Consider the following 13,759-nt stretch of genomic DNA (forward strand, 5'->3'; position numbering starts at 1 on the left):
GTGCCAAAGACTTTCTTGCATGTTAAGTTGAATTCAATTCAATTCAAGTTTATCATGGACCTACGCCTACAATTAAAACATAAATGTTGCCAATGCCATTTGATGCATTGTACCAGAGTTAGCCTCAGCTGTCACCGGCAGGAGATAAAACATCAAAAACATATGATCATACACATGAATACAATAAATAAACAAATCACTCACCTGAGTGTTCCCTACAACCCCCCTGGTAGTGTGTTCCACCATTGAGGGTCAATGACAGGGAACAGTTTGGCTTTGTGTGAGCAGGAAGCAAGGATGGCTCATATTGGGAGGGAAAGTGGAAAACATCCTAGCGGTTACGTTCCAAACACCAGGGCGATCCTATTGAAACTCCCATAGACTAGTTTTTTTTTTAAAAAATCCCACAAAGATATGCCTAGGGACTATAACACCAGACACATTTTTCAGCTTACACAATAGGATGAACTACTACCTGTGAAAATCTTGAGTCATTTTTAGCCCTTTTAAGAAAAATAGAAATTGTGCCAATCTGGTCGGAAACTGACTACAGCTCCCAGCATGCTGTGCTTCGCGCCTCTTTGACAACACAGACGAACAAATGAACGCGAATGAACGCAAGTTCTTCGAGTTGACGAGTAACCACCTCTCTGGCTCATGTTTGGCTATGCTAATTTGGCTATGCTAATTACATGGAGTAAACATGTCACACCTGCCAGTCAGTGTAGTTCTGTATTAGCTTTTTAAAGAATATTAAAATCACTGCAGATCAGTGAAAAACCGAACATTTTACCTCCTGATTCGGTGAAACGGGCCAATATTCATATTATATGACTGCCACTTTGTCGTCAGGGCCGAGATGTAACTTTTCAAAGACAAAACCCATTCATTTGATGCAGGGGCTTGGAACGTTGCCAGCAGGGGGCGATGAGATTACTTTCCCTCCCAATTGGATAGCATCTTAAGCGAAGCATAGAGATTCCAGTATCTAGAGTATTCATAACCATGTTAACTTCTGGGAATCGGTTGCTCTGAAAAACAAAATGGCGGCTGGGGTGAAAATCGCCGGAAATCGCTCAAAATACATAGAGATGAATGGGTGACATTTACTCCATTTCCACGTAATATACTGAGAAATATATTTCTGAAACAACGGGAATCTCTTCAGTGACTGTGGTTTATACCAAATCCAGCATGTTTCTGTTATGATGTTAGCTACAGATTAATTAATTTTAGAAAATTACAATGATAAGTGAACTGGAAGTGGCAAAAGTGGGTGGAGTTCTCACCCCAGACGTTTGTATAGAATTCAATGGGAGAGAGCTAAACTATGACCCCTACAGACCCATTCCCATAAAACACGCTTATGAATCCTCTAGATACTGGAATCTCTATGGGCGAAGATCAGGGCTTTGTGCTTAGTTCAAGCCGCAGCAGGTGAACAGTGCAAATCAATGAATAGACATGTTGGATTTACACTTTCAATCCATTAATTATTATATTGCAATGTATCAATATTCTGTATAGAATGGTTTGATTGAAATCATTTTATGGTAGATTTATTGAAATATACTACTCAATATTTTGTTTTCAGATATCACTGTGTTTCAAAGACTTGCTGGATGTGAACTGTTGGAGGATGGCAAACCAGGACCAATGTTCAACAAGGATGCTTATAATGGAGAGGATGTAGAGGTAGAGTATTATGATGCCATTCAAGATTCTCTTCACACCGATCGGAAGTTGCCAGACATGAACAGTTTCATGTGGAATCACTTCTCTCCAACGCGATATGGACTGATTTATCATCCCAACTGCATAAAATTTCTAAAAGAACGTCTTGAAAAAGAAAAGAAGCGCGTGCTAAAGAAAGGTACATTTCTCGCCGATCCGTCCTTCTAAAAAAACAAAATGTTCCTCCTGTTAAATTACTTGCCTTTTTCTTGCCCCGAGGTCTTTAGAGATCTTGTCGGGCACTGTCAATGCCTTATTATCATCATTTCATATTACTGAAACATGATCATTAAAGCTGTTCTTTATAATGTAATAAGGTATGTCTAAAAATACTACCACAGTTCCATATGTTGTTATTGATGTAGTGTATAATTACTCACACCATCTTCAGTAAAACCCAGAGTCAGGCTCCTTCGGCAGACACTAGAGGACTCCTCGGTTCGCCTAACTTGCCTGGCCACTGGTTTCTACCCCCGTCACATCAACCTGACCCTGCTCAGAGACGGCCAGCCTGTGCCTGACCACCAGATCACTGGGGGGGAGCTGCTACCTAATGGAGATGAGACGTACCAGATGAGGAAGAGCCTGGAGGTCAGCACAGAGGAGCTACAGCAGCATCACTACACCTGCACAGCTCAACACCTCAGTCTGGACAACAAACTGGACATTGATTTAGGCATGTCATACAGCTTATTGTGCATTCAGTGTCTCATACAACATGGGTTTTGGTATTACTGTAGGCCTAACGGCCTGTTCCCACTTTGACGGCCATTTGACGCTCATAAACGCGACGCACCTCCCTTTGTTGACTGAATGCTTCTTGTCGGTCCACATGCAGGGGCTTGACAGAGTAAACTGAACTGGAATATCTCTTTCTGTGTATATTGATTAAGCAAGCAAACTAGCGATAGTGACATCAAAGTCTGCCCTTACCTAACTGTTGACATGTGTTTACTTCACACATTTCATAGCCCTCACATAGTTTTGATTGTCCTCAAAAATGTACATAATCCTTTGAACCTAGGCACAAAGACCTTGCACTTCATAGTTTGTTGTAGGGCCTAGTGTATGAATCTTACATTAAAATGTATGATAACCCGTCATAAAACTACTTTTAAGCAGCAAAACAGAGCCCTTGGTTTCATGGGAATCCCTCATGTACTCGACAATCATTGGATAACACTCCGCGTTGGCCGCGAGTAATTAGCATAAAATAGAAGGGAACTGTAGGTAAAACTACATTTAATGGGCACGAGGACTATTTTTCCTCACACACAGGCACCAAAATATGTAGGTACAACTACAATTAATGGGCACGAGGACTATTCTTCCTCACACACGGGCACCAAAATATGTAGGGGTAATCCCACATGTATTGGACGTGAGGAATATTCTTCCTCACGCAGGGGCAGCAAAATATGTAGGGTCAACTACAATTAATGGGTACGACGTTAAATGTAAGGGAAGTACAGTAATGTAATTATAATTACATTAATAAGTATACAATTCTTATACAGTTCCAAATATGTAATGTGTTATTACTATATGTGAGGAATAAGAGTATAAGAAATGATGCATGAAGAGTGTGTTAAACTCTTCACGCTGGGTATCAATAATGTGTAGGTGTGTACTTATGATTGCATAAAACACGGTTCATGACCGTCTCATAAAATCATGACCATTATTGACTAATAATCTGAAGGTTTTGTGTGAATTCTTTTCTGGTTGACTTCGTAGAAATTGTTCAAATAAGACAAACACAGTTCACCACAATGCACATTTATTGTAAAAGCATCATCCGGTCATAACACTGATACAGCCAATGTGACTTGCAGGGCATAAGAACTTGGGTAAAATATACAATATATACATGGGGTATGAGAGGATGCGCTATGCGTGTGTGTGTGTGTGTGTGTGTGTGTGTGTGTGTGTGTGTGTGTGTGCTATACGAGAGAGAGAGAGAGGGAAGGAGGAGGCGCGTGCTCGGTGGAGCCGCGCACCTCTGTCACCGCTTGTGCGGAGCGGTGGGAGGAGAGAGAGAGTGAGAGATGTATGTTCTATGAACTATGGCTCAAATGATTCTGCGCAGCCCTTGCGCGCAGAACCGAAATATGAGTTACAAGGAGGGGCGTCAAGCTTTCGGCTGATGAAGCGGGAAACTATCTTCAAGATAGGAGTTCAGGCTGATCAGAGAATACAGTCCTTTGTCTAAAGGCTTTACAGTATGCGTGAGGGGGAAGGGAAAAGGGAGCGCTTGGCGCTCTTTTCCGACAATAGCTTACGTCCTCGACTCGGTAACTATGGGTTAAAACACTGGTACGTGTATCTCTGTGAGTGGATAATTTACATGTGGGTGCAAGTAGGCCTATGGCATTAATGCAACTAATGTAAACTAAGAATAGCGTGTGGCTATTTGTGGTGATGAGAGGGGAGAAAGAGAGAAAGAAAAGAAAGAACAGATAGAACAAAATAACCCAAAATAAAATATATCACACTCTACAAGTGTGGATATTTAAACACAACTCCTCAAAGCTATGTAACAGTCCTTATGTCGCAGGTGGGGGTGCGTAAAAATAGCGACACCTCCATTACCAATATTACCCTGAGGAGTAAACTGTGCACACCCAAATACGCAAGAAGACATGAATCAATTTTAAGTTAGAATTTATTAAACAGGAAGGGATGGGGGAAGGGATATTAAAATGGCAAGAGGATGCCGGTTCTTTTACGCTACCAGTCACAGTCTAGGGCCACACGGATTTGTCCAAGGAGATCAGTCGGCTCGTCGGCTCCAGAACACAGTCCGCCCTGGGGCGGGGTAAGGTGCTGTTGGGAGACGTTAGTTACCACCAGTGAAATGTTCATCTTTTCCACAGTGCAGGGTAAATGGAGTAGGCTACAGTCTTAGAAAGTACGGTATAAAGGCACACGTGAATTGTCACACCACGCACTGCACACGAAGCACATCAATCAATTTAGTCTACTTCTACCTGTGAGTCTTAAAGGGGCACGGCACTCAGTGAATTAAAACTCGTAGCTTTCGGGCTGCATACAAGGTTTGTCCTGCAACAGTGGTGGTCGAGCTCCTGTGTCCGTTAGTCTTGGGGCCGAGAGAGAGAGAGAGAGAGAGAGCGAGAGCGACCTGGCCAAGATAACTTACAGTTTCAATCATTTCTAAAATAGACGTCCCTCTAAGGAGACGTGTCCCGGCACGTCTCACATCTCGATGGAGGAAGTCGGGCGTCTGGCCTAGGGCGTCAGGCTTAGGGGAAAAAGGGGTGATTCATACCTTGACCTGGGCTTTATACATACGGGGCGGGGCTGAGTCACGTATGTAATTTGATCAGGTACAGTATCGAAAATGGTGTCCTCATCTTACAAAATGGCGGGCATTGGTAAAATGAGTGGAAATTAATTAAACTTTGGTGTAATAGTCCTTACAGAACTGAACTTTTTGACGCGCGTCAACTGTCAAAGTAGCCGCACCGCGTATCCCAGAAGCCTTTGCGAGAGATCGCCGCTTTCCATTGAAAATGAATTGAAGGCGTCTGCGTCAACGCGCTTGCAGGCAAAGTGGGAACGGGCCGTGAGTGTCTTCTTGCTGTGGGTTATGTACTGTATGCTCTGTGTTTTTTTACAGACCGTGACTGGGACTCAGTGACAACCTCCATATTGTCTTCAGTCCTGGTTATCATTTTTGTGTGTCTGCTTGGAGCTGCTGTGGTCTTAATATGTACGAGAAAATACAAAGGTAAGACTCAGTAGGCCTACATCTTATAATTAATGACTGATGATTTAAGGTTCAGCAATACTGAGAGAACTGACTGAACCATATTGTTTCATTTTATTTATTTCTATTTCATAGACCTACTGCTGTCATATCTGCAATGTGTCACTCCAACAGGTGGAGGCTCCCACTTGAGTGACTACTCGACTACAAGTAAGTGTCACTGTGTAGAGAAAATATCCATTCCTAACTTAAACTCCCACCACTTTCTGCCTTGAATTTTGTTCATGGCAACTGCATCATTAGTAAAGTTAAAACAACATGTAGACCTGTTTTGCACCCTTTGTGTTGCTTTATTTAGTTGTAGAAAATATTTTATCTTATTTATTTGATATTTTATCATTGATTTGTTACCCTTTTGCTGTCTACAGGCACAGAGGACATGCAGACAACCACAGCAAAAGAAGTGCCAAAGAACCCTAAGACATAACCGTTTGATAATGGGACTGAAATTAGACATTTGACATGTGTAAACTATTTTGAGCATCAGAGAGAGGACCTGGGCATGCCGAAATAGCCATTGAAGAAACAAAGGTAGTCATGATGGGCAAGCGGTTAGGGCGTCAGACTTGTAGCCCACAGGTTGCTGATTCGACTCCCAACCCATCGGGTTGGGGGGGTAATTTACCAGTGCTCTCCCCATCCTCCTCCATTACTGAGGCACCCTGAGCATGGTACGGTCTCGTCGCACTACTCCCTTTTGGGCGCTATTGAGGGCTGCCCCCTTGCACGGGTGAGGCATAATTGCAATTTCGTTGTGTGCAGTGTGCATATGTGTGCTCTGGAGTGCTGTGTCACAATGACAATGGGAGTTGGAGTTTCCCAGTTGAGCTGTCAATTTTCTTTCCTTCAAAGGGCAACACATTCAGATTTTGACCTGTCTATTCTCCTGTTCTTTCTTATACCCATGTTACATTAGAGAGATAAGTCTGTTCTGTTTTATTTACGTATTTATTCATTTTCATTGTATTGGGGTTGCTAAATATTGCTCTCATACACTTCTTCTTTACCTTTGCACAGCAATGTTCAACACAAATACATGTGCATGTTAACCTGCACCTGTTATTGTTAGAAATATTTTTGCACTTTTAAAAAAAAAAGAAAAGATCTGTCACACACTGACCTCATTCAATCAAAATGCAATTCATCGGCCTCCATTATACGTAGGGCTATGGTAACTGTGTCCAACACAGCTGTGCATGGATTACATTTGTTTTGTGCTGACTTGATGTCATCATATGTTGGACAACATATTGTTTTTTTTTTTTTTACAAACTCAATTTATACACTAGAATATGAAAGTTAACTCAGATCTGTCTGCAAAAAGTCTAGGATATTCCACTGCACACTGAGTCATTTGTGAGTTATGAGTCATGAGAATAGAATAAGTCAACATAATGTCATTATTATGAACCTCACGTTATGCTGATACACTGTGGTAGATAAAAGCTGTTATTGCCTTATTTAGGCCTATTGCATATCCTGCTTCGCCAACTCTTTCCCCCCTATCTTTCATCCGAAAATAATAGTCATTGGTAAATATAGCTGCAAGCAGTATAATCAATATCCCCGACCTCTGCTGCGTCTATCTTCCTCCTCCTCCATCTCTGGCCATCGGTCCTACTGGGCTGTTAGGTCGTTATGATTGTGATGGGCCAGGAAAGTCAGAGCTGGAGCTATCGTCGTGGTCGTGGAAGGTCTAAAGCATATGAAAATATCGTCAGCCAAAATAGTCCAGCGGATGGGTGATTTGATCGTGCACTTTTGAGTAAAAGCATGAAAATCGGTACACATATCCTTCTTGATATGCTGATTAATGTTAGCGTTGGAGGCGTCGCGAAAAATGCATCGTTTTCAAGATGGCCGCCAAATCCAATATGGCCGACCCATATTAATGAATCTACCTGACACTTTGTAGTAAAAGCATGAAAATCTGTACACATAACCTTCTGGATATGCTGATTAACATTAGCATTGGAGGCGTCATGAAAAATGTATTAATTTTCAAGATGGCCGCCAAATCCAATATGGCCAATTCATATTTATGAATCTACCTATCTACCTAACACTTGGTAGTAAAGGCATGAAAATCGGTACACATATCCTTCTTGATATGCTGATTAATATTAGCGTGGAGGCGTTGCAAAAAATTCATCGTTTTCAAGATGGCCGCCAAATCTAATAAGACCAACCCATATTAATGAATCTACCTGAGACTTGGTAGTAAAAGCATGAAAATCGGTCCACATATCCTTCTTGATATGCTGATTAACATTAGCATTGGAGGAGTCACAAAAAAGTCATTGTTTTCAAGATGGCCGCCAAATCCAATATGACCAACCCATATTAATGAATCTACCTGACACTTGGTGGTAAAAGCATGAAAATCGGTACACATGTCCTTGATATGCTGATTAATATTAGCATTGGAGGCGTCGCGGGGAAAAAATCATTGTTTTCAAGATGGCCGCCAAATCAAATATGGCCAGCCCATATTAACTACCTGGTAATTTGTGGTAAAAGCACGACAATTGGTACACATAGTTACTTCTTTACATTAGATGCTTATTCATATTAGGGGCCATGAACAAAAATCAAATATGACTGACCCATATACAATACATTGCAATATGTATTTATGTAGCACAGTATCACAACTATGAAGTTTACTCAAAGCGCTTTGAAAAAAGACATACACGCATACATACACATTCACACACCGTACGGCACCGGTTGTCACGCGAGACACAGACACAGACACAGACACAGACAGACAGACAGACACACACACACACACACGCCAAATCTTCACATCATTATCCTGGTCTAGAAATGAATCCTAATACTGTACATGTAAACTTTTCACTCAAGTTATATTTTACATACCCTGAGTTGACTTTTTGATGGCCATCATGTTCCAACTGTGCCATTCACCATTTATTCAAAGTTTATGTCAATCTTTTAATTAGGCATTATTGACAGTTTGATTGATGTTGGCCATAGTATATACCATAACCTGTGAAATCCTACTACTTTACACAATTGTTCTGATCTGAAATGTAGCATGGATTCCATCCCTCAGTGAGGGTACCAGATCTTGGGGTGCAATCAGGAGAAAGAGTAGGGGTGTAAAGGTGATGGCTGCAGTTTGTTTGAATAGATACAACTGACATGATTGGATATGGGCTACACATATGCCAAATACCACATTCTTAACGACCTATAAACTGCCATGGGCAATCGTAAATCACAACTTTACTATGAGAAATTGCATAACCACCAGATTATATCACTTGTGAGATCAACTTGTGTTAACCAGGCAAGATATAAGCTTACCATACAACTTGCATTGGGTGCAGGATTGCAGTTTGTTTGAAAACCTTGTGCAGCTAGAAGTAGTCATCAACAATTAGTTTCTTTGAAGTAAGCAATCATGTCCATGAATTAACAAATCAAGTTAACTTTCTGTCTAGCAATCTTGAAATCCTGGCCCTTTTGGAATTTGTACAAGGCCTATGCAGTTATCACTAAGCGCTAGAGGTGCTGTACATCCCACAAGCCCCTCAAAAGTCTTGGATTTGTACATAACGCTACTGCCGTATTACCTATTTGAGGACTCAAGAATGCAATCAGTGTACCGATTGAAGAGTATTAGCAGAGAACATTTCATACATATCTGTCCATCTGTACAAAACCTATAATGCAAACCAAGTCAACAATCTTCAAAGTGTAAGGCTTTAACACTTCAATTCATAAACCTATTATAGAGTGGTAGAACACAAGAGGTGGTGCAAACTCTTGCACCTATTCTAAAGTTATCACATTGCAGAAAATAATCTATTGTGGTGGTGGCAGACACAGTTTGGGCAAAACCATAACATATGCATCACTTCATTTGATAACATGCCAATAATGTTTAATCATTTTCAATGGTATTTTGTGAGTGTTAATTATATGCAATGCCAAAATATTTTTGTAGAAAAATATGTATTTTCTTATAAACACTTTCTTAGTAAGCCATTTTGAAAATGTGTTTTTTTCCCACAATGCCTCAATTTCTAATATTAATGAGCACATCAAGAAGTAAATGTGCACCAGTTTCCATGGTTTTACTAAAAGTGCCTGAAGGATTTATTAAAATGCGTTTGCCATATTTGATTTGGCAGCCATCTTGAAATGTAAACTTTTTTGCAAAGTATCGAGTTCTTTTATCAATCAAAATATATAAAAAGTAACTGTGCACAAATTTCCATGCCTTTACTACAAACTGTCAGGTAGCTTCATTAATATGGGTTGGCCATAATGGATGTGGCGGCCATCTTGAAAATACAGCATTTTTAGCAATGCCTCCAATGGTAATATTTATCAGCATATCAAAAATGATATGTGTACCGATTTTCATGCTTTTAATACCAAGTGTCAAGAAGATTCATTAATATGGGTAGGCCATATTGGATTTGGCGGCCATCTTGAAAATGCAAAATTTTTCGCAACGCCTCCAATGCTAATATTAATCAGCATATCAAGAATGATATATGTACCAATTTTCATGCTCTTAATACCAAGTTTCAGATAGATTCATTAATATGGGTCGGCCATACTGGATTTGGCGGCCATTTTGAAAACAATGCATTTTTCGCTACATCTCCTATGCTAATATTAATCAGCATATCAAGAAGGATATGTGTGCCGATTTTCATGCTTTTACGACCAAATATCAGATAGATTCATTAATATGGGTTGGCCATATTGAATTTGGCGGCCATCTTGAAAACGATGCATTTTTCGCGATGCCTCCAACGCTAACATTAATCAGCATATCAAGAAGGATATGTGTACCGATTTTCATGCTTTTACTCAAAAGTGCATGATAAGGCCCTTTTGTGTGTCCCATCCGCTGGACTAAACTAATTTCATTAGCGTTGATCAGTTCGGTTGTTTTTCTTTACTCCCTCTGTCCCTGTGTCTGCGCGTGCGACAACCCAAGTGAAATCTGAAGTCATAGCCTAAAACACTACGGATTGTGGTGTCGGGTATATATAAATACAATAGTAAAATGTATATTCTGTACACAATACATCTGTCAAAATAAATCCATGTGTCAGTACTGTAGCTGGCTACTGTCTAGGGATGACGGTATAGCATCTGTCATCAGTGTTAGGAAGTTAGAACGAGATATCTAAGTAACACGTATCAAGTCAAGTTCAATAACTAATCTAGTATACATCTACTGTCATCAATATTTCTTGAAATGGCAACCATGACGGCCTGTGCGTTTATTGTGATGTTGAACATTCTTACCGTAGCCGGAGACAGTGCCATGGCTGGAAGTTAGCTTGGCAAATATCGATTTGTCGTGGCTTCAAGCCCCGCCTCGTGAGCTCTCGTGGGTTCACGGGATAATCCGAACACTTGACAGACTGCATGCGCGTTCATGTGTTTTGAAGGCGTGGCTTTGAGGGGAGGGCTGAAGGGAGAGGCGGGCTGTGTATTTTCAAAAATATAGCTCACAGGAACCGTTTTTCAAAGATCTCCAACCCTACCTTTAACAATAAAAAGATTAAGTTGGCTAGTTATAAAAATGTGTGATACAAGTGTTTTACTGGCAATGAAGTAGACAGAGATATTCTAGACAGAGATACGTCATTTTGGTTCTTTTCCGGTATCCATTTTATGTTAGGTGAACGTCTCTTTAGGAGATTTTCGGTTAGGAGACCTTCGGAGTCCTGAGGTTGCCCCTTAGGATATCCAACTTGAGCACACGCTTTTGCATTGAGTGGGCATGTTTTGATTCCTCTGAGTAGAATTCCATCCTCTTTGGAAGTAGACCTAAAAACGTTCAGTGCAAATCCCATACGAAGCATTATACTGCACTCTGGTGGAATGAAGCTGTTATTGCTTTATTTTATTTACGTCATTACATTACACTTGACAATACATGTCATTACAGAGGTGTATATACTGTGCACGGAAATGTCAATTTATTTCCTTCCTTATTGGTTAACTTCATAACCATTAAAGCGCAATGTACTCTATTCCACTGTATCAATATCTACCTAATGCAGTAAAAGGCACTAATGTGTGAATTGAAACGACCTCTCCTGAGCACTGTGTCCTTCCTCAGCTGTAGCCATTTCTCCAGCGTGTTTATGTAGAAGGGCTGGATCACCTGTGTAACCAGGGACGTCATGAGCTCCATCCAGGCCTCGCTCCATACACCAGTCAGAGAAAATATGTGTCCTGTGGTGTGTGCTAATGGCAACATGCCAGTTATACTGTATGTATCCAAATTATTTCAAATATCCAAATCATTTTAGGTGATGAGAATGGTAGCCCCTTAATACAAGTCATACCACTTGTGGCACACTGTGATAGTCATTGAGAAGTTAAGTACAATACTATGACATAACACAGGGCCTTTAGTAAAGCACTTCGACTTGGTCGTTGCCATTCTGGTAGCAGCAAATTTATAACACCTTGTTTTAACGGGTTAATACAAACTGTGCACTACTACTGAAAGAGAAAGCAAAAACACATAGCAGCTTGCGATCATGACCCTTGTTGATAGGCTTTGATATTTGAGAGTTGTTTTGACAGTCTTCATGTCAGCTACTGCTTTTGCTTCACATAACCGGTAAAGCCTCATACCACGGCCACCACTCCTCCCAAGGTGCTTTCAAGTCAAGTCGGTTTTATTGTCAATTTCCCAGCTCAGGTGACAAAATCAGAACAAATTAACAAAGTAATTAACAGAGAAATAAAATAACTTAATACACATTTGAATAACTAAAGAAATTCTGAACAATTCCATTTCCATAGCTCTGCTGTTTTGTCATAAACGCTGTTCAAAATTCCAGATCTTAGCTCAGTGGACACAGAGAAAACCATCAGTAAGGTTTTCTAGACAGTTGTAGGCTACATAACACATATCGACAAAGACACACTCATGTGAATGCAATGTACAGCCAGTACCACATGTACAGTACATATCATAGCCTACTGCACACATTAACACAACAGAACATCACTCACAAAACATTACACACACCGCAGACAGCCAGCTGGCCAGTCAGCCAACTAGCCAGACACACACACACACACACACACACACACACACACACACACACACACACACACACACACACACACACACACACACACACACACACACACACACACACACACACACACACACACACACATTCCCACCTAATGTAAAGTTACATTACTGTTTTTATAATTAACACATTAATCCACCAGTTTCGCATATTTGAGCAATTCATGTTGGTATTGTGTACCATGTGACACTGCAATAAAAAAACAGTGTTTTGTCTTGATGTGTCCTGGTGATGTGCATTCCTCTTGCATCCCCCCCCCCCCCCCCAAGATGGCCTCAGCTTACTGTATATATTACCGTACATTAAAAACATAGAACAATGGGCCTCCCCATTTCAATGGTGGGCCAGTCTCTAAGGGCAAAACAACCCCAAAACAAACAAAGCCATCGGCCCCTGAAAACTGTCGGCGGCCCACCACCAGTAAAATGCCCTGCCAGATGACCATTCCAGCCCTCCTCTACCTCTGGCTCAGCAGAACATCTGAACGTGAAATACATCTTCCAAGTTGCTTATTACAACTGATCAGATATGTATCTTGTGACCACGCCAGGTAGGCTGGGGAATTGAATACACTGTGCTCATCCCAATTCTCCACCATTACTAAGGTATAGGCCTACCTTGGGGTATCTACAAGACAAGGTGTAAGGTGTCACAGATATGGGGCGTTCATTTACACTGAACAAAGAAGGAAAAACCTGCAAATTTCTTCTGTTTCACATTACATGCATGCAAACATTTAACATTTCCTGCTTATGCATAAAGTGGGTGGTATTGCAGTGCATTGCATATTTCTAATGGTGCATTGCTAAAGGGTGCATTTAGTGCCCTTTCTGGTCAAGAGAACCTTGAACTTGTGTATTTCCAATGTATTCTAAATGCACATCTGGCACTCTGCACTTTTTATCCTACAAATATACTGATATCCTGTTTTGTGAAGTGAAAGGAAAAGTACTGGGCAACTCCAACTGTGACACAGCACTCCACAGCACTCAAGTGCACACTGCACACAAAGAAATTGCATTTATGCCTCATCCGTACAAGAGGGCAGCTGCCCATGGCTCTCTGTAAAAGAGCAGTGCGGCGGTACGGTACCATGCTCAGGGTACCTCAGTCATGAAGG

At 41.0% G+C, this 13,759-nt stretch overlaps 1 protein-coding gene across 1 annotated transcript; it reads left to right on the plus strand.

Annotated features, from left to right (window-relative positions):
• The first annotated feature begins 1,043 nt into the window (after positions 1-1,043).
• On the plus strand, positions 1,044-5,951 carry LOC134445042 (major histocompatibility complex class I-related gene protein-like). The gene is made up of 5 exons (XM_063194168.1): positions 1,044-1,099; positions 1,614-1,873; positions 2,126-2,410; positions 5,639-5,674; positions 5,893-5,951. Exons 1-5 carry the CDS (start codon positions 1,044-1,046, stop codon positions 5,949-5,951), a joined length of 696 nt encoding a protein of 231 aa, XP_063050238.1.
• The last annotated feature ends 7,808 nt before the right edge of the window (positions 5,952-13,759 follow it).

Source organism: Engraulis encrasicolus, chromosome 3, assembly GCF_034702125.1.
Source record: "Engraulis encrasicolus isolate BLACKSEA-1 chromosome 3, IST_EnEncr_1.0, whole genome shotgun sequence".
Taxonomy (NCBI): Eukaryota; Metazoa; Chordata; class Actinopteri; order Clupeiformes; family Engraulidae; genus Engraulis; species Engraulis encrasicolus.